This window comes from Eurytemora carolleeae, unplaced genomic scaffold (genome assembly GCF_000591075.1).
Source record: "Eurytemora carolleeae unplaced genomic scaffold, Eaff_2.0 scaffold741, whole genome shotgun sequence".
Lineage (NCBI taxonomy): Eukaryota > Metazoa > Arthropoda > Copepoda > Calanoida > Temoridae > Eurytemora > Eurytemora carolleeae.
In genome coordinates, this window is record NW_019396634.1 from 147936 (window position 1) to 173974 (window position 26039).

General features: G+C 31.6%; 3 protein-coding genes and 1 long non-coding RNA gene across 4 annotated transcripts; all 4 read left to right on the top strand.

Moving 5' to 3' along the window:
* Nucleotides 1-3523: 3523 nt before the first annotated feature.
* LOC111706649 (surface protein) lies at nucleotides 3524-4901 on the top strand. Its single transcript, XM_023479568.1, has 2 exons — nucleotides 3524-3635; nucleotides 3979-4901. Exons 1-2 carry the CDS (start codon nucleotides 3562-3564, stop codon nucleotides 4742-4744), a joined length of 840 nt encoding a protein of 279 aa, XP_023335336.1. The 5' UTR covers nucleotides 3524-3561; the 3' UTR covers nucleotides 4745-4901.
* Nucleotides 4902-11996: 7095 nt separating this feature from the next.
* LOC111706637 (uncharacterized) lies at nucleotides 11997-14224 on the top strand. Its single transcript, XR_002766275.1, has 2 exons — nucleotides 11997-12415; nucleotides 14048-14224. It is a non-coding gene; the product is annotated as an uncharacterized LOC111706637 (long non-coding RNA).
* Nucleotides 14225-20679: 6455 nt separating this feature from the next.
* On the top strand, nucleotides 20680-23210 carry LOC111706633 (uncharacterized). The gene is made up of 2 exons (XM_023479545.1): nucleotides 20680-22525; nucleotides 22597-23210. Exons 1-2 carry the CDS (start codon nucleotides 21142-21144, stop codon nucleotides 23208-23210), a joined length of 1998 nt encoding a protein of 665 aa, XP_023335313.1. The 5' UTR covers nucleotides 20680-21141.
* A 1634-nt stretch (nucleotides 23211-24844) lies between these two features.
* On the top strand, nucleotides 24845-25854 carry LOC111706636 (uncharacterized). The gene is made up of 3 exons (XM_023479549.1): nucleotides 24845-25012; nucleotides 25211-25338; nucleotides 25729-25854. Exons 1-3 carry the CDS (start codon nucleotides 24881-24883, stop codon nucleotides 25811-25813), a joined length of 345 nt encoding a protein of 114 aa, XP_023335317.1. The 5' UTR covers nucleotides 24845-24880; the 3' UTR covers nucleotides 25814-25854.
* The last annotated feature ends 185 nt before the right edge of the window (nucleotides 25855-26039 follow it).

Here is a 26039-nt window from a genome sequence, read left to right on the forward strand (position 1 = left end):
TAACAGTCGTATCCTAGTCCTATTCCCGGAGTTTGAACTGTTCCTAATGAGTTTTATAGGAACTCCTTAAATATTCATAACATTAGTCTGGGGATACGCTTCTATGCCTTACAGATCTTTCTTATCAATTTTCTACTCAAAAATATGTTCATGAAGGGGTAGTCTAAATATTTTCATGAAGGGGTGGTTCTAAATATTATCTTTTTTGTCCCAGCTATAGCCTAGTAAAACTATTCCAAAATGTTTGCTCATTTCAGAAGAACGTAGCGTCCATACAAATTCAGAAAGTTGCAACATTCAACTCGGATCGTAAAATAATCAATTAAATTCCAAACAAATCATTCAGATATTAAAACCAATGTATCATTTACTCTCAGACAAATTAGAATCAATGGAAATTTAAACCCCCGAGGGATTCAATGATAAACCCGAGGGCGCAGCCCTCGGGTTTATCATTTGACCTTTTACTCTTCAAGGCTCAGCAGCAACAGAAGCAACGTGGGGAAAATGGAGCTAGTTCATAGAAATTTTTTGACAGACCTATTGCAAGCCATTTAAGATCGTCCAAGAGAAGTGAGATTACATTCTATAAACCTTGATACATTTATATATATCCTATCTTACATTCTCTATGAAGCTGGATCATGAGAAAATCAAAATCAAGAGCTGGAGGAATGGTTTTTACGGCGAGGAAAATGTATCCACTTGGAAGTCAAACTAAAAGGCATAGGAAGCCAAAGTTTTGCGTACACCTAAGTTATTACATTATTTGAAGGGACTTTGTTTGCTGTTGACATATTCGATCTGGTTACAAAGTTATTAGATAACGTTCCTTTAAAAACATGCTTCTTTTGTTATAACTTTTTAACACACCATTGTTTTAATATTTGATCAGAGCTGAAAACTTTAGAATGGTGGATATCGGGATTAATGCTTAATCCACTCTTTTTCTTAATCTCGAGATTAAATATTGCTTGTTCTCCTCTCATTTTTAATCTCCAGATTAATTATCCGATCAGGATTAAGGATATCCCATTCTAAAGTTTTCAGCTCAGGTTGCTTATAGTTATGGGGAAACCAAATTTTTTCTTCTGTTTTCACTTTTATTAGACACCCTGTGTCAAAATATGACAACTTGAATAGCACCATTGGATTGCATTTTTCAAGGGTCTGTTAACGTTATAAAGAACAGCCCTGTAGCTAAAAATCAAAAATTACCCCTGGATTTTCGAACATTCCTGGAAATAATGAAAATGTCGTTTTCATTATCAAAAATCCTCGAAACAGGAATAAAATATTTTTTAAAAGTAACTATCTGCAGATCATAAAAAGTAAAAAATATTATACGAATGAGTCGAAAATAATCGATGATTATTAGTTGTAATATCGGAATGATTTGTTTGGAATTAACTTGATTTCTTTATGATCCGAGTTGAATGTTGCAACTTTCTGAATTTGTATGGACGCTATCGTTCTTTAGCATAAGTCGTTTTTATCAATTTTCTCCTTACAGAAGCATTTTTTGCGAACACTCCCTTTAAAGACAAGCATGTCGATTCATGATATCCTCGGTTTGTTTTGTCGTAAAATTAATAATTTTCAATTAAAAATAAATAAATAAATAAAAAAAATAACTTGCGGATTAAAAACTATTTTGCAACAGAAAAAGTTTTGAAAATAGAAAAGATCATTTTTTATCCATTAAACTATGGCAAACACTATTTATTAGATTAAACCTATAGTTTATAACGGTTTACCAATGGTGTGAACAATGTTACACTGTAATTATTGTAAAATTCCACTTGGTGTATAAAATATAGAATATGTATAAAAAAGTAGAATAAACATTAAACTTTTTCCTGTACTCGTAAATTAATTTCATTGTACAATGTACATTACAGTGTATGGAGATAATTAAACTTTATGTTACACTCTAGTGTACGTATGCCGAGTACATTAGCGCCTGATCCAATCAGGGTTCAGTCATGTGTTTGGTGTCTATTATGAACCAATAGAAATTGCATGGTGGTATCATCTATCTTTCTATCTAGCTCATTATGAGGGTACAAAGTCGTACTAGTAATAACTCATTAATCCGACCTTTGCACCCTCTGTCTAGCTAAGTATACGTCATAAAAAAAACAATTTTAAAGAAAAGAAGAAAATAAAGTTGGCGTCTGATCTTTCCCTCCTCTCTACAGTTTCCTGTCTACATGATTTGATCTCAAGATTTTACGATAATGTTACACTCTTTTTATATTTACTAGGCCAGTAAGTTCCACCCCTTGCATTAAGCATTGATATCTCAGAGGGGGGGGATTGACGAATGGGGTCAGTCAGTTTTGTGGATATCAATATTTTTGTCATGAAATACTATTTTATTTAGTTTCTTTATATTCTCCATTTTTGTCGAATCAAAATCTACAAAATGTTAAGATCCCAAAAAGGACACTCGGGAGTTTCGTTCGACGATACTCTTTTAAATTTCGGACTCTGGGATATATTGAATAATGTATTCTTGCACTCTGAATAATGGAGGATACATAATTAAGTGTTCACTGTCTTTTTAATAAACCTTTCTCTTAATCTTTTTAAGTGTAAAAATTATTTCATAGTAAATGAAAAGGAGAACAGGCTCATGTTTTATGATCAACCTTATTACCTTTGAGATCTGAAAACTGTTAACAATTGGATAGCATTCCATAAACCGTGTCATGTTGCAAGGTTTGGTCCAACTATTTTGACTTCAGACCTTGTTTGGTAATAAGTATTTAGAAATATGCCTGACTCTATGTAGCTTTTCTTGGATGGTGAAATCATGGTCCAATATATGCCTGAGTCCTAAATAGAAAGAAAGATGTAGCAATGAAGTATCAATTTAGGATTTAATAAATAATAAAAACGTTTTTTTTCTTTTATTTTCTTTGTTTTTCATTTTTAGTATGGTATTTTTTTATAAAATCGCCATAATCAGATATTGTTTAATTGTGTATTTTATCTTTGTTAATAAACTAATTGCGTGTACACTTTTGAGGATTTTGTTTAAATCATTTTTCTTTATAAAACAGTTTTACTTTACAACATTTTAATTCCTTGTCAAGGAGGGAGGTAAAAGTTAGAATACAAATTCTTAAAAGGTAAGCAAAAGGGGTGAAATATAAAAGAGTTAGGAAAACTTGAAAATTTTAAATAAATTAAGAAAAGAATAAAAAACTTCAACTTAAAATATCCATAAAAACAACATATTTAGAACTTTTGGACAACTTTTTAAATTTCTTAAAATCTAAACTAATTTTTGATATAACAGTTGACACTTTTTTCCATTCATGATTAAAAATACAGAACTTTGACAACATTTACAAAATAACACTTGGAAAAATTTATAACAATTGATTGATATTAATGTCACAAAAACTAAATATCATGACAAGTTTTAATAATCAAACTTCAAAATAAATTGTGAATTTTTATTGGTTTTTTTATTTCCATAAAAGTCAACTCTTAAAGATTATTCTTAATAAAAGGTGTGAATATTAATCACTTCTCATTCCAAATCCAACCATGAATAGTCTTGTGCTGTGTCTGCTTATCTGCTTTGCTTCTGCAAATTCTCGACCTAAACTACAAAATAATAAGTACGTTTAAATATTTAGATTTTTTATTTCGACAAATGCTCTTTTAGTGACTTTTAAAAAATGCTATTTTTGGGACTTTTTATCTCACTAAACCTCTTTTATTGTAGATCTTCAAAAGTGTTCTTTTGGTGTTTTCTATTGAATATTTAACAATTTTAAAATGTATAATTTTTTTAAAAAGTCCTTTGCATGTTTTAAATAAAAAAAAATTATACATCCAACTCTTTGAGGATAAAGAGTCCTACAAAAAAACATAACGAATGTTAAAAAATATGTTGCAGATGTTTCTCTCAAGATGGATCCTTATAGTTCAATATTTCTTTTCTGATTGGTTTTATTTAAGTTTTGATGAAGGTGAAGACAACAGGCCAATGCGCCAGAAAGCTGATGATATTTTGGTAACATCAACCCCTTGTACTACGAAAACCTTTACTGATGAGGATATCAATGTAGACAAGGACGAAGGTGAAAATCAAGATAATGAGGTAGAAGCAGATTCTGATCAGGAGGAGAGAACTGATAAGAATGAAGATGATGGTGAAGATGATGAAAAAGTGGTTTCTGTAGCTGGAGAAGCTGATAAGGATCAAGAGGATGGCACTGATGAGAATGAAAATGCTGGCGATTATGTAGATGAAGATCAAGATAAGAATCCAGATGAAGAAGAAGATGATGAAGTGGTTACCATAGCTGGAGAAGACCCAGATCAAGATCAAGATGAAAATGATAAAGTGTTTGCTGTAGCTGGAGAAGCTGATGCTGATCAGGAAGAGGATGCTGATGCTGATGAAGATGATAATGACGAAGGAGCTGATGCTGATCAAAAAGAGAATACTGACGCTGAAGATGAAGATGACAAAGTGTTTGCTGTAGCTGGAGAAGCTGATGCTGATCAGGAAGAGAATAGTGATGATGAAGATGATAATGAAGATTTGGTTGCAATGGAAGGAGAAGCTGATACTGATCCTGAAGATGATACTGATGCTGATGAAGATGATAATGAAGAAGTGTTTGCTGAAGCCGGAAAAGCTGATGCTGTTCAGAAGCAGGACTCTGATGAGAATAAAGATGAAGATGAAGATTATGATTTTGATAATTATCTGATGTAAGAACAAGAAACTTTCCTTTGATCAAAAATGTTTAACCAAACAATTTTTAAATCCTCCAAACCTTTGTTGCCAGATAAAATAAATAATATTTCAATTGATTTTCAATTGATACATTTAAAATGGAAATGAATGAAATCATTTTATAAACCCTTTCCAATCCAATTTCGTAGATCTTTCATTGAAATTTATAGCTATTAATTCTGATGGATCAAATAGATTAGGTTTCAAATATCAAAGGTTTAAAACATTAGGTTGCAAGGATATAAGGATTAGAAGATTTGATTTTGTGGTAAAGGCTCAATTCCGTTGTGTCCATTTCTAAATAATAGAAATAAAAATGTTGAATGTTTTTCTGTTTTGATTGAACTTAAATTTAAGAAAATTACGATGAGAACCAGAAAACTCTGGAATATAAAGATTACCTCGAGTTATGACATTAAATAGTCAAATGAATATGAGACAGAAGAATTGTGCATTGTAAACTTCTTTCAAATTTTAACTCATTTTTTGCATCAAATACAGGCTAGGGGGGGCCGGGGGGCCTTTGGCCCCCCTTGTAGTTTTCTTGTCCTAGCACTCATTTTTGACACTATCACGTAACATTTTTTGACTTTTAATGAATGGTAATTTAAAGGATTTTTTGTTAAAATTTTTTTCTCTCTAATTTATAGGGTAGGGTACAGGGCGGAAAAAAAGTCTGGTCTGTGAAAAAAAATCTAAAATATCCCATAACTTTTTTGTGACTAAAGCTACAGATCTAAAAACTATATTTTTAAGCCCTTGAAAAATGCATGTAGAAAAATGTGTCACACTTTGATATTTGTTTAAACCAAAATAAATATTTTTTACCCTTTGTAGACATTTTTTTTCAACCCTCCCTAGCACCCAAACTATTGAAGTTATCGGTCCAATTTTTTTCAACCCTCCCTAGCACCCAAACTATTGAAGTTATCGGTCCAATTTTTTTCAATTCTCCCCAGCACCCAAACTATTAAAGTTATCGGTCCAATTTTTTTCTATGAGCTTGCCTTGAAGAACATGCATTTCAACCCTATACCTATTCTCTGAGGCCTTTTTCATGGGGGGGGGGGCGACAAAAGTCCCCCCAGGCAGATTCAGTCCCCCGGCTATACATAGATTCAGATCCTCCCCCAGTCTATATAGGGTCAATGCCGTCTTCCTATTCTAGAGTTTTCTTGTTCTCTTAATATACCTTGTCTCATAGTCATAAATATATTGTCAACTGTCAACGTAAACCGCCATTTTCTGATTCTTTTAAATAATATTGACCCTTTAGTAAAAGTAAATTCAACCTTAAGTCTGACCGCGTCAACCTTGTTGCACCGGCTAGTCCTATTGAGTGTGTCTTTATTTACCCAATGTCCGGGCGATATAGTACAAACTGGGACCGGAAAGGTTGATCCGGCTCGGAATTTCAAATGCCCGTGCAAAGGTTTTAAGGGTGCCATGGTAAATCGGTCGGGCCCCTTTTTGATTTTGACGTTTGTGCCAATTGCCAACTGCATATTTCAGTAGCAAAAAAAGCAAAATTGAATTATAAAAAAAATAATATGCAAAAGTTATGGCAGATTGTTAAAAATAGAAAAGTGTGGACAAATCAAACAAATTGTAAAATGCTTTTACTTATCCAATATATGGTAAACATATTTAGGCATTTTTTTCAACCCTCCCTAGCACCCAAACTATTAAAGTTATTGGTCTAATTCTTTTTTCTTTGAGCTGGCCATGAAAAAATGGGCTGTGAACATGCATTTCAACCCTATACCTATTCTCTAAGGCCTTTTTCTAGGGGGGGGGCGCCAAATGCCCCCCATTCTATACATAGATTCAGACCCCCCCCCCCCCCCCCGCCTTTATAGGGTTAAACAAATCGATCTAATTTTGAAAAAAGGAAAAAAGGAAATGAATAAAAATCGGTTTTTTTATCGTTTTCAAAGACATATTTAACAACCCTATTTATGCATGCTGATTAGATAAATAGAGGCCCTTACATAGATTCAGCCTGCTTATAAACAGTTGCATCAGTTCTGCAACTCACATGACCAAAAACAACAAGTAAATAAATAAAGGTTTGTTTCGCGATGAAATCGTCTTGTTCTGAACTCCCTGACCCTGAGCTCTCCACTTAGAAGATGTGAAACCCCTGAAGTTGAGGGAGGAGCTGTGTCTGTAGCATCTAATCGAAACCAGTTTTGTATTGTAAACTTTACCTTAAATCTGTACTGTGTGTACTGTGTAACCTAAGGCCGAAATTTAAAAGAGAATCGTTGAACAAAACTCACGAGTTTCCTTTTTGGGGTCTTTACTTTTGTGTAGATTTTGATTTAAGAGATTCGAAAAAAATGGATAATATAAAAAACTGAAGAAATAATATGTCATTACAAAAATATTGATAATCACAAAAGTGCCTAACCCCATTCGTGAAACCCGGGTTTTAAAACTGGTTTTACTAACGATACTCTGTCTTAAGTTTTGGGCTCTAGGGAGGAGCTGTGTCTGTAGCATCTAATCGAAACCAGTTTTGTATTGTAAACTTTACCTTAAATCTGTACTGTGTGTACTTTGTAACCTAGGGAAGAGCTGTGTCTGTAGCATCTAATCAAAACCAGTTTTGTATTGTAAACTTTACCTTAAATCTGTACTGTGTGTACTTTGTAACCTAGGGAAGAGCTGTGTCTGTAGCATCTAATCAAAACCAGTTTTGTATTGTAAACTTTACCTTAAATCTGTACTGTGTGTACTGTGTAACCTAGGGAGGAGCTGTGTCTGTAGCATCTAATAAAAACCAGTTTTGTATTGTAAACTTTACCTTAAATCTGTACTGTGTCCGCCATTTATCCTCAGTTACACTTGATATTTTGATACAGCAAGTATTATTGTTGTGATCTGCTTACGGCACATTAAGGTATTAATTAGGCATTACTACATTATTATATATGAGAAATGAGCTTGTATCATTGTATTGTTTGAATTAAAACTTAATCTATCCATGTTAGAGTTTATTGCATATTTTCGATCTAGTAAAGATTTTATTTCCACTGAAAGTATTTGTATATATTTCTTTTCTTCATATCGTATTTTTTAAAGTTCTAAATAAATTAGTCAATCAGTTAAAGATTGAACCCGTCTGGCGCTAACTACAGCACAGTTATTTCAAGGAAGAGAGCCTTGAAACCTTTATCTGAGTATTAATGTGGAAGATATTGTTTTTTTTTCTAGATTTTACAGTGTTTACATATGATAACTCTTTTATGTGTTTTAGAAACCTCAATTGAAAACAATCATTTTTCATGAATTGTAAACATTGATAACATTCATAATGTTGTGAAACAGGCAGTGTCATTTTTCAGGGAGGGTTACTTGAAACTAAGCTTACAGTCACATTAAGAAAAAGAATTAAGAATAATAATATTATTTTGCTGTATAACCTTGGATCAGTCGTGAATACACTAAATAATAATGTTCCCTCTTGAGGGATTCATGCTGACAGTTTTCCTTCTTTTATTCTCATTCACCCTCTTTTCTTTAATATCATCCCTTACTAAGCTCTTCTCCCCCACCCCTAAACCTCCTATACCCCCTAATCATCCCCAATTACTCCTCTAATCACACACCCTGGCCTATACACTCCGTAATATTATTCCCAGATTTGCCACTTCTGTATTAATCCTTTTATTTGCAAAGAATTAAAACGACCTGAAAAATGATCTATTTAAGTTTCGTTATGGATTTTAAAAACTAACTAACATTTGTTTTTAGAAAAAACCAAGTGAGATTTAAGCTTTTGGAAACAAAAAACACAAGGCCAACACTAAAGTTTCTAATCAATTTGTAGATTCTAATTTTTATTTGTCATTTAAGTTGATAATAACAATAATAGCTGTCAACCATCAACAATCAACATCCAATCACTTAAAATTTTTAAATTTAAAAAAAATTCCTGCAATTTAATCAGAAAATAACAAAATTTACCATTTTTGGCTTTTTAGTTAACGTTTTTAACCGTTTTTTTCAAAAACGACTAATCCATTTCCGTTATGATTTATAAAATTGATAGTTTTTGCAGTTCCTTAACGGACTCTTCTTTTAATTTTTGAAAACCTCCATTTCGTTAACGGAACTTTGCCCAGCCCTAGTTTGAGGGGGTACCCTGATTGTGTTCTACTTAATTGCCAGTGAAAGACTCAACAGATTTTTTTATAATGCAATCTGAAGGTAACAACAATACCTTTCCAACAAGCTATTAATCATGGAAATTTTCCAATAAATAAAGAAATTTCAATATAATTCACACTGCTGATCAAACACAACTTGTACATCTGTTTTCTGTTCATCTCTTTTAGATCTACGCATTAGTATCACCTGTATACACCACTACACACAAATGGAAAAGAAAAAAAACAGTATTACAAATAACATTAAAGGCCTGTTCATCGTTGTATCAACCTAGAGAATGGAGGTTTTCACCTAGTTGGATACAGATTTTGCTACTGACCGCTTAAGTATCCAAACTCTTCAGAAAGATGTTAATTCTTTCAATTGAATCTGGTTCTATGTGTAGGTATCAAGGGAGCTCAGAACAGTCAGTTTCTTATACTATCTCCAGGTTCTTGAGTATCCCTGTAATATATATCTATCCATCAAATGTGTTGGATTTCCAATATTTAGGTTTATGACAACAGTTGACTATAATGACGCCATTTTGACCCACAATAAACCATTTACAACTCTCCCAAACTAATATTCACTTTTAGAAGCAGAACAAACTTTGATATAAATGAAGATTAGAAAGACAACAAATTAGTATAAGATGTTCATATGATTTTTCCAATAATCAAGATACTTGCTTTATATTTTTTGAACAGAATTGAAAAAGACACCATCTTGTATTCGTGGATAAACAGCTGATAAAAGATTTCAGCTGCAAAACATCTGTTAAACCCTAAATAAGCTGTACATCGAAAGAATTCATCAAACTTCGTATTCTTCACTTTCTGATGATGGAATCTTGCAGATATTTAGTTTTTTAATTAAATGATTATATGGAGCTCTTTAAGCTGCCGCATATTCATGGCTATTTATTTATTTGTGCAAATACTGAGATTTATGTAAAATAGTATAAAACCCATTGAAAATTTGTCAAGACGACATTTGGTAAGCTCTTTCAATGTATGGCTCATTTAGCGTTTAACTGTACCTAAAATGGCAGTATAATTTTATCATTGTACTGACAACTAAACACATTACAGAACAAAATGTTGAGCTGATGTAATACGAATTGTACTGTTATTGATATAGGTTCATGAATTGAATTAAATTTAGGTTTCTTTTAGGTTTGCTGTTGGACACAAATGAACTAATTGATCAAGAACTTTTTTTGTTTTTGTTTTATATATTTTTCTTATTGATTCATTAAATATCATTAATTACTCCAAATCATTAGAATTTGACATTTTCTACATTCATGAAAAAAATTTGTCATCTGCAGGAAAATTCAGGACTGTTAATTCCCAGTTAATCAGTTTGAATCCAGATAATCTTTTTCTTTAATAATTTTCTAACCTTTCATCCGATAATTATCTTAGTCGGATTTGGTTAAGATTTAATTTAATTTGGATAATTATAAGGAGGCCAAAAAATTTGAAACTAGAAAAATTTAACTTTTACTTTTGATTTTGTTTACAAACCTTGACTAACATTTTCTTGCGGAAGAAGATAAAAATAAAGTTTATGAATAATTTATATAAACTTTTTAGCAAGTTATGACATAAACTGTTATTTTACTGAAAAAAAGATTTTGGGCATTTTCTGGCTTTTTTCTTACAATAGATTTATTGTTTTTTCAATAAAGTAAGTCTTAATCTTAAAATCTATTAGAATAAAGGTTGTCTATCTGAAATACTAATTTAAACCAAATAATTTTAATGGTTAAAATCACAACATTGTCAATATGCATTATTTAGTCAAAAATGTAATGCACAAAAACTTGTCAAAAAAATAACCCTTTTCAGCATTGTGCATCATTCAAAAACTTGGCATTGTATACAAAAAATCCAAAATGCTGTATTAAAAATATAAATAACCAAATTATACAATAAAAACTTTCCTGCTGTGAAGGTTACTTTAGAAGCAGATTTTTTTAACTTTACTATTTCACCCTTCCCCCCCCCCCACATCCCTTTCACCTACTCCTTTCTTTTTCTAGATTATTGCAGAAAAGGGTTTTAAGGAGATAGATCCGTCAAATGAAAATCCAATATTTACCAGCAATGCAACACAACAAAAAATCCGTCATGTTTTGATTTATATTTCCAGACTTTGCAGATTTTCTCAAAGTTTAAATATATTTGAAAATCTAGCTGAGAGCCTGCAATAAGAAAAATAGGGGAAAATAAGACTCAAGACTTAGCTGTGAATTATACTCGTTTAAGAGTTGGGTTTATGAAACCGGTTTAATCTGGTTATGTATAGAAATCAATTATTGTTGGACAACTATTAAAGATGACGGGTTTAAATCTTAAATCTTTAATTTCTGAAATAAGTTAAATGCAAAAATCTTCAACTTTATAGTCTAGGAATCTAGACTTACTTACAAGACACTTTTAAGTATTTTATAAGTAAAGTAAATTAAGAAATTAATTTTCTATTTCTTACAAGAGTGCTCATTATTCCTTACCTAAAAACTTATAATGCATGTTAAAACTGGCTTTTTACAAAACAATATTTGAACCATCAGAAATTTAAAACCCGACTTAATATTAAACCGTTAAGATACGACCTTAGATTTATCATTAAATTCTAATGGGGTTTTAATTGTAATTGTTTTTTTTAGAGTAAACCATAATTCATAAATTCATGATTTAAATATTATCCAAAGAATATAATGATTAATTAAAAACAATAAATGTTAAATTAAATATCTTTTTTTTTCAAAGTTTCACATGTAAATTCCCATTTTTCAAGGGAAAATTGTTCACATTATGAAGAAAATACTCTTAACTACTTTTTCCAGTAAGTTTGTATCAAAGTTTTTATAAATAGTTTTTTTTTTTCAAAATTTAATGATTTTTGTCATCTTTTTAATATTAAATTTTATTTGGTTGCATAAAACTGACAACCTTGATTTTAGTTTGATAGTTAAATTTCAATAAATATTTCTCAGAAATCAATAAAAAAAGAGATTTTACGACAAATGGTTCCCTTTAAAACCCTGGCAGTAATGAAAAATGTTCATTCAAATTTAAAGCATGTAGATCATTGGGATATGCCTTCTCTTCTGTTTTGTGTCTATTCAGGCAATTCCAGCTTCAAGTTATATTATAAATTCAAACTATTGGAGTGAAGAAAAAGAAGAAAACTAAACAATATTGTGACCTAACAGATCTTTTAGTTTTAATTTCAGGCATAAGTATAAGAAAAACAAATTTATCTGATTACATTTTAGAAATTCTAATGTTCTTCTTGATATCCTTTCCATAAAAGTATTCCTAATTTCAGTTGTATGTACAGTTTACTTTAGGTTGACTGGACTCGTGGGTTGGCTGAACCTGAAGAAAGTATTGTAGAACTAGAAACTCCTGCTGCTGATCCTGAAGATACTATTGTAGAACTATCAATTCCTGCTGCTGATCCTAAAGATCAAACTGTTGGGTAAGTAGAGTATAGTATATGAAGATTCATACATAAATCATAATGTAAACTATATGTAAAATAGGAAAATACCAAACTATTTTTTTATGGTTTTTGGTCTTTGGCCTTCTACAAAAATCAGAGGGGTTTGTTTCAGAGTATTGAATAATTCTAATGATGATTTTTATACTCTTTTCTCTCTCTTATCCCAACTTAAGAGTAATCTGCTAATTCCTTCCAAAATGTCGTCTTCACCCCTTATTAACATTTGTACCCACTAAACTACATATTCTCCATAGTCTTTACACATGTATTTTATTATATCTGTATCTCTGTTCTGAACTTCTATATCTTGCTGATTCTCTTTCCAATACTGTGGTCCCCGTAGAACATCTATTCATTACTTAATCTTCCCAATTACTCCAACTCCCGATTTACCAACCCTTTTATCATGCTCACATTCATTGAATCCCAATCCCAACTTCCTCTTTAGTTGGTATCCATCCCAATTCCCAACCTATTTTATCTATTCCTAATTTATCCCTGTCCAACCTATTCTAACTTCCTAGTCCTCATCCTAATCCCAATCCTTCCAATCCCAACATTGGTTAACATTCATTTGGGATTCTTACAGTTTGGGATTTTACTTATAAAATCATAATGAAATGTTTTATATTATAGCCAACCTTTTTACATGACAAATGACAACTAGCAAACAAAATATTATGATTTAATGATGTATTATTGTTTCATGAATGCCCTCTAAGAAAACCTTTATATACACCAGTTGTATCTGGCGCTTGGATTTCTATCTTTTCTCTACCTGCATGGTTTTAAATGGTTGGCTTGGTTTAGGGGTGGTTATATCCCAAAACAAGAATTATTAATTTAATGATGTATCAATTCATCAATTTATCATTCAATTTAGATCTATGTATGTTTATCTTGTAAATAGTTATTTGCTATTTTTACCCTGAAATCGAACCAGGATTTTAAGTAGTACAAGCCCGACCAGTAAAAAGAACACACACCATCATGTAGTGTTGCTAAGAAATCCCACTAAGCCTCTCGCAATTGGCTTACTTTAAGCGAGTTTGTTCTACCTATGTGATCGTGGATAAACATTAATAAATCATCGGAATCATAGTGCTCATTAAACAACCAGATAGCAGAGAAGAGAGATAAAAAGTTTAAGATGGAAAGTGTTAGATAGATTGGATACAACAGCTACCACCCCCACCTTCAAACATATCAACTTCATCTACATCATTCCTCCTATCTCTTTTCTTCCTCCCAATTTTCCCAACAAAATCAATCTAATCTTTTTTGCCCTACCGGCAAAACATACATAGTTCAAAATTGTGTATTTCAAAAACATGCACTTGCCTTACACTTTGTCAAATTTTAACACTGAAAGAAGATAGATGCAAAACCATTGTCTAAAATCTTTAAATCTAAAAGTCTAAAAAATTTGAATAATTTCATAAAATCAAGCTTTTCCAGAATACATTTTTGAAATGTTGAAACCTTTACAGTATTTTGTTGTGACAGTTTAAAGTCTGATAACATTTTGGACAATTTAAAACTAAACAAAATAAAACTTTTTTTAACAACTTTTAAACATTCCCAACAAGATTAGAATTGTTTTTCAAGCTTTAGATTGATTTTGGGTGCTTAAAAAACTGCTGAATACGAAGATAATGCTGAGAATGATGAAAATGATAAGGATTATGCTCAAGGTTATTAAGGATGGTTATCCAATTTAAAAACAAGAAACTTTAATTATATGAAAAATGTTTAACCAAAAATAAATTTTAATCAACCTTTGTATACAATTATATTTTCACACCCTTCAAAACTTTTTTTTGCCAAATAAAATAGCCTTTCAATCTTGAATTTAAATTAATAAATATAAATTGTAAAAATAGACAAAAGTAAATTTCTGATTTTCTAATCCCTTAAAACACCAAATTTGTGGATTTTTTATATTTAAACTATAAACTCTGTTGGATCAAGAAGTCTAAGTATTGAACTATTTAAAGTTTACACCTTTATGCTGCAAAGATATAATAACTAGAAAATTTATGGTAAAGGCTTAATTTCTTTATGTCCATTTCAAAACAATAAAAGAAAACTAATTGTGCATTAAAGTTTTCAGTTTTCAAATTCAAATTCTATCCGAATTTACCATTTCTGCAAAAATTTAGCAATACAAGAATTGGCACTACAATAACTTGTTTATCTAAGATATGCAGATTTAATGCCACTAAATGATGATTCGCAAAGAGTAAGATTTATTGATGACCTTACATTTTTCAAATTCATAATTTTTATGTTAAGATGATGTCTACATGTACAAGTAAAGTTTTTAATGTTAATAGTATATGCAGCCGTAGTAAACCAGGCATATAAAAATTTGTTTTAAAAGTTTCATTGTTTTATTAGTATCCCTGTAAATATATATCTATCCATCAAAGGTGTTGGATTTCCAATATTCCGGTTTATGAAAACAGCTGACTTTAATGACGCCATTTTGACCCACGGTAAACCATATACAACTTTCCTGAACTGATGTTCACTTTAAGAAGCAGAACAAACTTTGATATAAATGAATATTAGAAAGACAAAGTATAAGATGTTCATGTAATTTTTCCAATGAATAAGAAATTTTCTAAATAATGCATGACTTAAATTAAAAATGACACCATCTTGTATTTGTGGAAAATCAGCTGATGAAAGATTGTCAGCTGCAAAACAGCTGACTTTAACTTCCTATAATGACTGTTTAGTTTTATCCATGGATATATATTAGTATGGATATATCATAGACTGTAAAACTTATTTTTTTCTATATGTAAAGATTTCTGACGAATGTATATATATATCTACAGGCCTGGGAAAACATGTTTAGTTTTTCATAACTGTCAATTTTCAAGGCAAATATCTAAAAGTCCATGGAAAGACCTAGAACCTTTTTTAACTGTAACTAGGCTCAAGCTAAACCAAGTAAATCTATCAGAAATTTCTAGAGACGAGCTGGGAAATCATACCTACCATTTTCTTATCAGACCAAAGAACTATGAAAAATATGAACTTTAAAGAATCGTCTAGAATAAAATGATGCCCGAAAAAAAAAAAAACTTAAACTATACAGCAGCGCAAAATAAAAGCTTCTAGAAACAAGCAAGTTTATAAAAAGCCTGATAACACATAATAATGGGTTAGTCAGTCTCTATTTTAAACTCTCTTATAGTGTGTGAAAAGTAACCCAGTGATAAGCAATTAGTGATTTTATCTTTCTAAAACAACATTGGAAAATTTAGGTTTAAACTTATTTTAGATTTTATATTGTCTGTTCTGTAAATCTCAACTATCCCATCAATACATAAAGATTCTATTTTATCAATTAAAAAAGGTTGAAATTGTACATTGTTAATCAAAGATAGATATTTACCAAAAATTGTAAATAACTTTAGTTTACTCTTAAATGCAACCATTTTTATATAGTCTGATTATATATAATTTCATATGTATAACACATTTGTTAATATTTTGTTTTCCTAACTATTTAAATCAATTGTTGAATTGTTTAAATTGTTGAAATGTTAAGAATATATATCTTTTAGTTAAGAAGGACAGTGAGATCCCTGAAACGGGATAGAACTATTCCCTGGTAGGATGAAAGTTAAGTTTAAACCTCAAAGAGAGATAAAATTTTTACAATAACAACAGAGAACAGAGAAATATTTAGAATTTGTTTTTCATATCTTAAGATCAGAAATACTTTGTCCGCCATAATTTGCATGGCAGCTCTTAGTACAGGGCTTGTTGCTGAAACCCTTCTAATCATGTGATTAATATTTGTTTTGTTTAAATATATAAATACGACTTTTATACTCAAGTTATGACTTCCCAGTAAACATGATACACATGAATTGTTCAGTATAAACATATTCATTTAATATGCCAAATAACATCTTTTAGTGGTTTAATCTTTGAATCCTGAACTGTTTGCTTTTTTCCGAGCCAAAGCTAAATAAACCTACTTTATAAACCTTCTTTTCAAAACCTATTAAGATCCATTTGAGTTTTAAGTCCTTATTAGTTTATTACAAATATCTAAATTGCCTAATTGCTATTCATCTCAGCAATTAATAAAGGCCTCCTTTTCTTAAGATTTGGGGACACCTTTACAAGACTAGGTTTGATGTAATCTTATGGCTGGGGTGTCATGCAGTACGTTAGACATTGGACTCTGGACTTACAATTTGTCTTTGTAAAGTTATTAGTTGTCAAAGATGTAAAGAAAAACATTGTAAGTCTTTAATATTTTGTAAAATTTAGCCTCTTTCTGTGTTTCATGAAAATTGTTGTAGATACTAAGATTTAAAAAACCTTCTTAATATTTTATAGTTAAAATTTTAGACAAATTTCTCAATACCTCAGTCAATTCTTAAAGTAGAAAAAGAGCAGACCACATTTCTTAAATCGTAAAACAAGAATCATTTGATGATACCCAATTCTTTGAAGGCAAAGTTATGTTTGAAACATTTTAGCTACAGCATCTCATTTCTGCTTACTCTAGGGCCCACGATCCACTAAAGTTCTTCTCTGATATGGACCCTGTACTTCACTTAAAACTTTTTGAATAGTACAACTTATTTTTATAGAATGAACGACAGCCAGAATATAAATTGGTTATAGTAAAACCTTCAGTACACTATGTAGAGGTTTTAAAAATTTCTTTAAAAAATATAGGGTTCTCTCAATTATACAGTGTGATACATACTGACAACTGCATTACATTACAGAACAAAATATTGAGCCAATGTAATATGAATTGTCTTGTTATTAATATAGGTTCATGAATAAAATCAAATTTAGGTTTCTTTCAGGTTTGCTGTTAGACACAAATGAACTAATTGATCAAGAAATTTTTGTATTTGTTTTATATATTTTTCCTATTGATTCAATAAATATCATTAATTACTCCAAATCATTAGGTTGACATAATATACATTCAGGAGGAAAATTTTCACCTACTAAAAAATTCAGGACAGACCATAAGTATTTATTAGTTTGATCCTGATAATTGATTTATATGACCTTTGTAAACATTTTGTTGTAAAATTATTACGAATACATTTAAAACATTATGTCTTTCTTTAATATTTCATCATATAACTAACTTTAGTCAGATATAGTTAACAATCAACTTAATTTGGATATTTGTAAGGTAACTAAACTTTAAATTTTGATACAGTTGATAGAGTTGATACAGACAAATTCTGATTTGATTTTTGATTTCTCTCCTTCCTTTCTTCTATTCCTTCTGTTGTCTGTCCCTGATTCTGGTAATTTTGAAAGAAAAGAAAAATTTGTTTGTTGATTGTAGGTTAATACAGTGTTGATTGAGCTTCAACACATACTTAAGAAATAGTTTCTGAAATGGAGGTAAAATGGAGGGGGGGACCTTTCCCCACCCTATCTCACTATCTCCATATAAGTCTCCATTTTCCAATGGGAAAAATGATAATTGCTGGTGTAGAACTTATCATCATAGTTCCCCACCATTTTTCCTGTTTATTTGTTTTTTTTCTTCTTGTTTCTTGTTTGTAGGTTTCTGAAATTTTATGTTTAGTTCCATGTCTAAAATTTGGTTACGCCTAGTGGTCTTAAAAAAGGAGCCAACAAGATTTATCCACTAAGAATCCGTTTAAAAATGCTGTTTGTGACAAATAGGTAGGGTTGAGGTGTAGGACTTGGAAGTTTGGATAGGTCAGGAAGGGAGGGTATCCAGGGACTGCCGTAGCATAGAACATCCCTACTTTTATAGTGCTTTTCCCAATCTACAAAATCTACCATCAGAGTTGCACATCATTACAAAATTGGGAGTTGTTTTCTTTGTGGCTCCAGGATGTGGCTTTGACATGATAGTAGTCCAGTCTTCATGGTCGGCAGAATATTGCAGTCGCCAGAGTAAAAACCCAGCATCTTATTGCATGGTAACCTACCTATCAAGATTCTTCTTTTTAAGGTTTCTATTTTTCTTGATTCTGGTGAGCTGTACTATATTTTCTTTCTTTGTTTTTGAGGTGTGGTGCTCCGCTCCCTGGTCAAATATTGGCCTAGCTACTTAGAGGGGAGCACTGCTTTCTATGTCCCAACCCTCCCAGTGCTAGTTGACAACTGAATGGTCCATGGACTACTATAATTAAAGGACTAGGCATTGATCTCTTTCAATGGATTCAGTTGTTTATTCTTGATCAATGGTCATGTCCTGCAGGGACTAATGAAATACAGTGATCTTTAACTTAAAAAACTCACATTGGAAATGGAGAGTAAGTGTTCAATATTAACAATACTTTCCATAATAGTTCCGATATAATGTATCTTATGATTCCTGAAAAAGATAGTTGTCTATTACTTGTTCTTTGTTGTAAAATAATTCCCCAATCCAAAATTTTATATTTTTTAAAAACAAAAGACGCCTCCTTGATTTAAAGATTCCCTATAACCTGTTAATTGTATGTTTTCAATATACTGTTCTTTTATCAAACACAAATGAAATTTTTTTTCTTGTTTTTGAATTTTCAAAAAATAAAAGCTACCGGATATAAATAAACTGTCCTTTTTGCCCATCATTAACGGGCTCAAGCTCTTTTCTGAATTTAGAATATTATTCATAAAAATTTTTAAAATATGTAAAAAATCAAAAATTTGAAAAAAGTTTTAAAACATTTCCATGGATCAGTTTTATATTAAGTAACAACAATTGAATAATAAATTGTTTGTAAATTTGATTTTTAACTGTCCATAACACCTCTTTTACCCTCCCCCTTCCCTTTTTTCTATTTTCTCCTGAATGTGCCACATTTTGATCCTTATAAATGATATTAAGTGCATTAATAACTAAGGATTTTAGTTTGTGTATGGGCCAGACAAGGATGGTAGAAAATAAGGATAAACAATTCAAATTTTACTCCAAAGTATCCAAACTATTACTTATGATTTTTGATTTGATGTAGCTGATTTAAAGGGAGAGACCAGCTAAGTAACATATTTGAGCTGAAAGTGCACTATTTAAGGCTTCATTTGATACCAATGAGACATTTTACTATGGTACAATTTTTAAATACGAGTGTAAAGTGTTTGTGATATTTCACCGGTTGTTTCAGACAGGAGAAGAAACATCTATTTTACAATTATTTAAAAACCCAGACAAAACAATGTAAAAAAATAATTTATAAACTAATTTGCTGTTTAGGAACATATTTCTGGAAAATTTTTTATGAAAGCCATAGTAGAATCATAAAATTAATAATCTAATATCATTATTACCTTTGCTATAGCTGAGAAGCTGTTTGCAGATTTCTTCAAAATTTTGTGTTCACATATAAAATAAGGAACCTCCAACATTAAAACCCTAGCTGAAAACATTTAAATAAACCTACAAGATTACATGTTTTTTTAGTATTGAATCAATATTCTGTAGTAACCAGTTCAGTCCAGATAAAATAAATATTCAGTAATAAAAAAGTTCTGCTCTGTCAGCAATTCCTTTCAAAGCTTTGTTAAACTAAGTATTTGTGTAATTGAGCAAATAGTCATGCAAGTGTTAAAGTTCTATATATTCTACTGTGATAAGTTACTCAAGTCTACTTCTCTCAAGGTGCAGTAATATCATTATTTTAGACATTCAAAATCAGGCCTTTTTGTTGTATTCATTTATAACTTTTAAACTCCATTTTCTCCATATTCTATGCTTTTATGATGTTTCCATTGTAATAACTAAATCTGACACACTTTAAATTATAGGGTTTCCACAAAAAGGCTTGCCAACTTTTGCGCTATTTTGCCCATGAAACGCAATGAGTTTTGCGCTATTTTTTTTGCGCAATTTACACAAAACCAGAAATATTTTTTGCGAAAGTTGTGCATGAAACAAAATTTTAGTTTGCGCAAAACCGGAAGTTTTACGCAAAATGTAACTTTTTAGGCAAATTGTCAAAAATCGATATTCTAAGCTTAGAATTAAACAACTGAAGATTTATTCCATACATAAAAAAAATATTAACATATGAGAATGATTATACTACACTCAATTGGTTACTTCTAGTTACAAAAAGCTTAAATTATGGGACCAAAATTAATAAAATAGAAATTAGAGAGTGTGAAACTTGGCAATATTTTAATCCTATTAAATAATTTCAAGTGACCCTTAAAAGCTTTGTCTAATCAAGTATGAGTTATATTTTTTAATCAAATATCAGAAATCTTTTTAATCTCATATAAAATAATGCAAGAAAGTAACCAATGCCTAAAGAATCCACTTTTAGGAAATATGTATGTCCAAAACTAAAACTGTCGAGACTTTTACTGGACAATCTGTTTCGTTTTGGCACAAAACCTTCCAGCACTGGAAGAATTGAATTCTAAGAAACACACACCGTCACCAACCGTTTGATTTTTACGAAATTGCGGAATTGCACAAAACTCTAGTTGCAGAATTGCGCAAAACTTGAGTTTCGAAAAAGCGGAATAGGACAATTTTGCACGAAATGACTTTTGCAAATGATTGCGCAAATTGTTGTTTTTTCGCGCAAAACAGATCCGCAAAGAAAGAAAAATTTTGCGTTTTGTTCCACAAAAATTGCGCAAAAGTTTTGCGAATGGAAACCCTACCATAAAAGTATATAGGTTTAGATGTTGAATTTAGATTTGATGGCTAAAATGAACATTTTTAGATGAGAACTGTCTTGTGTTTGACTTTTCTGTTGGCTGGAGTATCCCAGGCCAAAAATATTCAACCTAAGCTTGATATTGTTTTGATTGGCAATGAAACCGAATCAAGGAATATCTTGCCAAAACTTGAAGTTCAACTTCTTGTAAATGAGACTGAAGAAATTGATCCAAGCCTATTGACTCCAAAGCTAGAGGTCCAGCTTCTTACAAATGAAACTGAGGTTGTTGATCCCAGTCTGCTGACTCCTAAGATGGCTTTGGACAGAGCTACAACAGATTGTGGATGTGGGTATGCTGTGAGCAATCCTAATCCAGCAGCTGGAAGAATTGTTGGTGGATCTGTAGTTACCCCACAGAACAAGCTTCCATATCAAGTATATGTTCAGACCTGTTTTGCTGATGGCTGCTCTATGTGCGGAGGCACGTTGATCAATAAAAGGTATATCATGACTGCAATGCATTGTGTTAAGAGTGGAGGTGTCATGGCTAAGAGTGCGTTGGTCAAAGTTGGAGATTACAGTTTAAATTCTGCTATTGAGACAATACCACAACAGAATATTCCTGTTGCCAATATTATTATGAGAGATGACTATGATGCACAAACTATCAATAATGATATTGCTCTGCTCCGCTTGTCTTCTGATGTTGTATTTAACGCCAATGTTGTACCGGCCTGCCTACCTACTGATCCAAATAATCTTTATGTAGGCCAGCAAGCAGTTGTTTCAGGTTGGGGCACTACATCTTTCGGAGGGTCTATTAGTAATTTACTGAAAGAAACTACGCTTAAAATTGTAGCTAACTCTGATTCAACCTGCTTACCAAAATATGGAGATATTGGAAAAACAAGGATGTGCGCTTATGCAGCAGGAACTAATAGCTGTCAGGGAGATAGCGGTGGACCTCTGGTTGTTAAGGAGGATGGAAGATACACAGTAGTAGGTGTTGTATCCTATGGTATAGGTTGTGCTAATGCTGACACTGCTGGAGTATATGTTAGAGTGAACAACTACTTGGACTGGATCAACACAAATATTGCAGATGGATGGTGTTCAGGAACTAATCCAACCCAAGCTCCAGCTACAAGTGGTGCATGTGATCTCAGATGTGTGGGGACATTTTCTGGAAACTATCTATTGAATGGTCTCCCTGCAACTTGCAGCCTAGGTATTTGCACTTCTACAGATGGAAGTAATCTTTGCAGTGCTTTAGAATTTCCATGCGGAGTACCAACTGTTGCTCCCACTATTGCTGCCCCAACCACANAAGCTGTCCAACAACCAAACCTCCAGCAACTACTGCTCCAACAACCAAACCTCCAGCAACTACTGCTCCTACAACCAAACCTCCAACTACAGGTGTTGCATGTGATCTCAAATGTTACGGGTTATTTTCTGGAAGCTATGTATGGAATGGAATCCCTTATACCTGCAGCCTAGGTATTTGCAGGTCTACAGATGGAAGTGATCTTTGCAGTGCTTTGGGAAATCCATGTGCTTCAACAACCAAACCTCCAGCAACTACTGCTCCAACAACCAAACCACCAACCACTGTTGCTCCAACAACCAAACCTCCAACCACTGCTGCACCAACGACTGCTCCAATCTGTAATCTAACATGTATAAACGGTACACTAGCTGGTATTAGTCTAATCAATGGAATTCAATCTACATGCGCCAATGGAAGATGTTATGGGTCATTTTCTGGAAACTATCAATTGACATCATTGAATGGTCTCCCAGTCCCTTATACCTGCAGCCAAGGTTTTTGCTGGGCTACAGATGGAAATGATCTTTGCAGTATTTTGAAATATCCATGTGCTCCAACAACCAAACCTCCAACCACTGCGGCTCCAACAACCAAACCTCCAACCACTACTGCTCCAACAACCAAACCTCCAACCCCTGCTGCACCAACGACTGCTCCAATCTGTAATCTAACATGTATAAACAGTGTAATAAATGGTATTAATCTGATCAATGGAATTCAATCTATATGCACCAATGGAAGATGCAGTGCAACTAATGGCAGTGACCTTTGCAAGCAAATTTTTTATCCTTGTGGAGTTTGAAGAGTTAATATTGAACATTGAGGAATTATATGCTGTATCTAAATTAGAAACAAATAAATAATTATTATTCACCTTTCAGAATATAAGGATTCGTTTTTACCAATTATTAATCATTGTGCAACTAGGGTTTCAACTCAATGCAACCTTCTGGGGGTCTCAAATGATAATCTATGGGTCTCTAATGAAAATATGGGAGTCTCTATGTAGAAACCGCTCACCTTGGTAAATAGACAGTTTCTATAAGGTAGAAGGTTTCTATAATCCTAAATGGGTGGTTTCAAGAGAGAAAGTGTTTCATAACCCCAACTGATAGGTTCAACCTAGCTATGTACAGGGTCATTTACATGTACACTATCCTATGTTTCATAACCCCAACTGATAGGTTCAACCTAGCTATGTACAGGTTCATTTACATTTACGCTATCCTATGTTCGGATTTTGTAAAGACAAAACTAACATTAGTAAATAGATAGTAATTAGGATAGATAGACAATCGAAATGTTTAAAAGAGATTTATATTTATTTTTTATTAGATAGTGAAAATTTCTCCCTCCCATTTTTCACACACAGAGGCGTATTCAGGGGGGTTATTGGGAATCAGCCCCCCCCCCCCTCCCTCTTGGAACAGTAAAAATCTATGACATTAGGGCGCCAACAGGAGAAAGATTCATCAAAATAAAAATTCTATAACAAGACAAAAAATCCGCCATGTTTCAATTTTCCTTTTTAGATTTGGTGGATTTTGTCAACCTTTGTAGATTTTTAAGTGGTAAGAGATCCTAGAATTTCTGTGTTGGATATCCAGCTAGGAATAGGAATTAGCAATTTAACTTGATGGTAATGGACAAATTTAAGATGACAGGCTTAAAGCGTTAAATCGGGAAACCATTCAGTTTTTAATCCAATAATGACAGCATTTTTCATTTTTATATAATTTTTATTTCTTACAGAGAATGAGCATTTTTTTTAAATTCTGGTTTTTAGTATGTATTAATTTTAATTAAATTCCACTAATTTTATGATGGTTGATTTTTTTCAGAAAAACTAGAACTAATGGAAATTCCCCCTTGGAATAAACCGTTGGAATATTACATCATGCAGAGGAGGTTTTAGTTTTCATTGGTTCTAGTTTTACAAGAGTAAATAATACATCGTAGGACTTCTGCATTGATAAATGGCACTTTAATCCATGACATGCAAGATCCTTACCTTTTCATCAATTCTAAAATTCTATAAAGAAAATCTAATTCAAAATTTAAATTTTATGTGAAGAACATAGAAATCAACACTGAAAATTTATTAAAAACAATAAATCTTTAGATAAAAAATATTTTTTTTTCAAATTTTTACATGCTGTAAATTTCCCATTTTTCAAAGGATTATTGTTCACGTTATAAATGTAAAGAAAAATCTGAAATGCTTTTCTAGAAACTTTGGATCAAAATTTTATAAAAAGTTTTAATTCAAAATTTAATGATTTTTGTCTACTTTTAAACATGAAAATTTCTTTAGTTAAATAAAACTGACAAACTTGATTTTAGTTTGATAGTTAAATGTCAATGAATATTTCTCATAAATCAATAAAAAATAGATTTTATGACAAATTTTTCCTTTATATCTCTGTCAGTAATGACAGATTTTCATTCCAATCCAAGCATTAAGAGTAAAACATGCAGATCTTCGGAATATGCCTTCTCTTCTGCCTTGTGTCTATTCAGGCAATTCCAGCTCCTGGTGGTTATAAAGCAGAATATTGGAGTGAGGATTACAGCAACACTCCATCTCCGCAAGAGAAAGAAAAGGTAAAATTTAAGCAGCACTGATACAACTTTGTGACCTCCTAGATCCTAAAGTTTTGTTTTTTACGCACAAGTATGAAAAAATGCATCTGGTTACATGTTAGAAATTCTAAATTATGATGTTCTTCTCAAAAGCTCTTTTGTGAAAGTCGTCATGATGATAACATATTGGAATTAAGTCTTACTTGCAATTTATTTTAGTTTGGTGTGACTCGTGGGTTGGTTGATCCTGAAGATACTATTATAGAACTATCAACTCCTGTTGATCCTGAAGCTACTATTATAGAACTATCAACTCCTGCACCGGAGGTTGAAAATCAAACATTTCGGTGAGTAGATACATGAAGATTCATACATAAACTATAGTGTCAACAAAAATAGGGGGGGGGGGATTTTTTTATATTTTTTTTACTTTTAAAGGTTTAAAAGGTTCCACAAAAATTCCAGAGGTTTTACTTTTAAAATTGTGTATTCTAAACATTTACTTTCCTTACACTAGGACAAATTTCAACCCTAAGAGAAAATATATGCAAAAAATCTAAAAAACCAAAAATTTGCATAATTCCATAAAAATCTAACTTTTTCAGAACACAGTTTTTAAATGTTGAAACCTTTGCAGTATTTTGCGGTGACTTTTTAAAGTCTTATAATATTTTGGACAGTTTTGTTAAAGATAAAAAAAATCCCAACATGATGTTTTTCAACTTTAATGTTTTTAGATTGATTCCTGGTGCTGAGAATGCTGCTGAAAATGAAGATATCACTGAGGATGAGAATGATATCTATGATGAGTATCTGATGTGAAAGAAATTTTAATTAAATCAAAAAATAGTGTTTAACCAAAATAATCTTTTAATTTTAATTTTTTGTTTGATAAAAATAAAAAACAATGTGGCATATTTTCTGTTTTTTTTATAAATCTTTAAAATGAGTGAAAATCACCTTTCCCCTTACAGGAATGTGTAAAAGTAATATTAGTGAACTCCCTACTCCCCCCTCCCCTATTTCAAGAAAAGTAATATTAGTGAAC

Coding starts and splice junctions, on each gene's coding strand:
- LOC111706649 (XM_023479568.1), top strand. CDS start 3,562: ATGAATAGTCTTGTGCTGTGTCTGCTTATCTGCTTTGCTTCTGCAAAT. Junction 3,636..3,978: donor CCTAAACTACAAAATAATAA/GTACGTTTAAAT, acceptor GTTTTATTTAAG/TTTTGATGAAGGTGAAGACA.
- LOC111706636 (XM_023479549.1), top strand. CDS start 24,881: ATGCAGATCTTCGGAATATGCCTTCTCTTCTGCCTTGTGTCTATTCAG. Junction 25,013..25,210: donor CTCCGCAAGAGAAAGAAAAG/GTAAAATTTAAG, acceptor AATTTATTTTAG/TTTGGTGTGACTCGTGGGTT. Junction 25,339..25,728: donor GTTGAAAATCAAACATTTCG/GTGAGTAGATAC, acceptor TAATGTTTTTAG/ATTGATTCCTGGTGCTGAGA.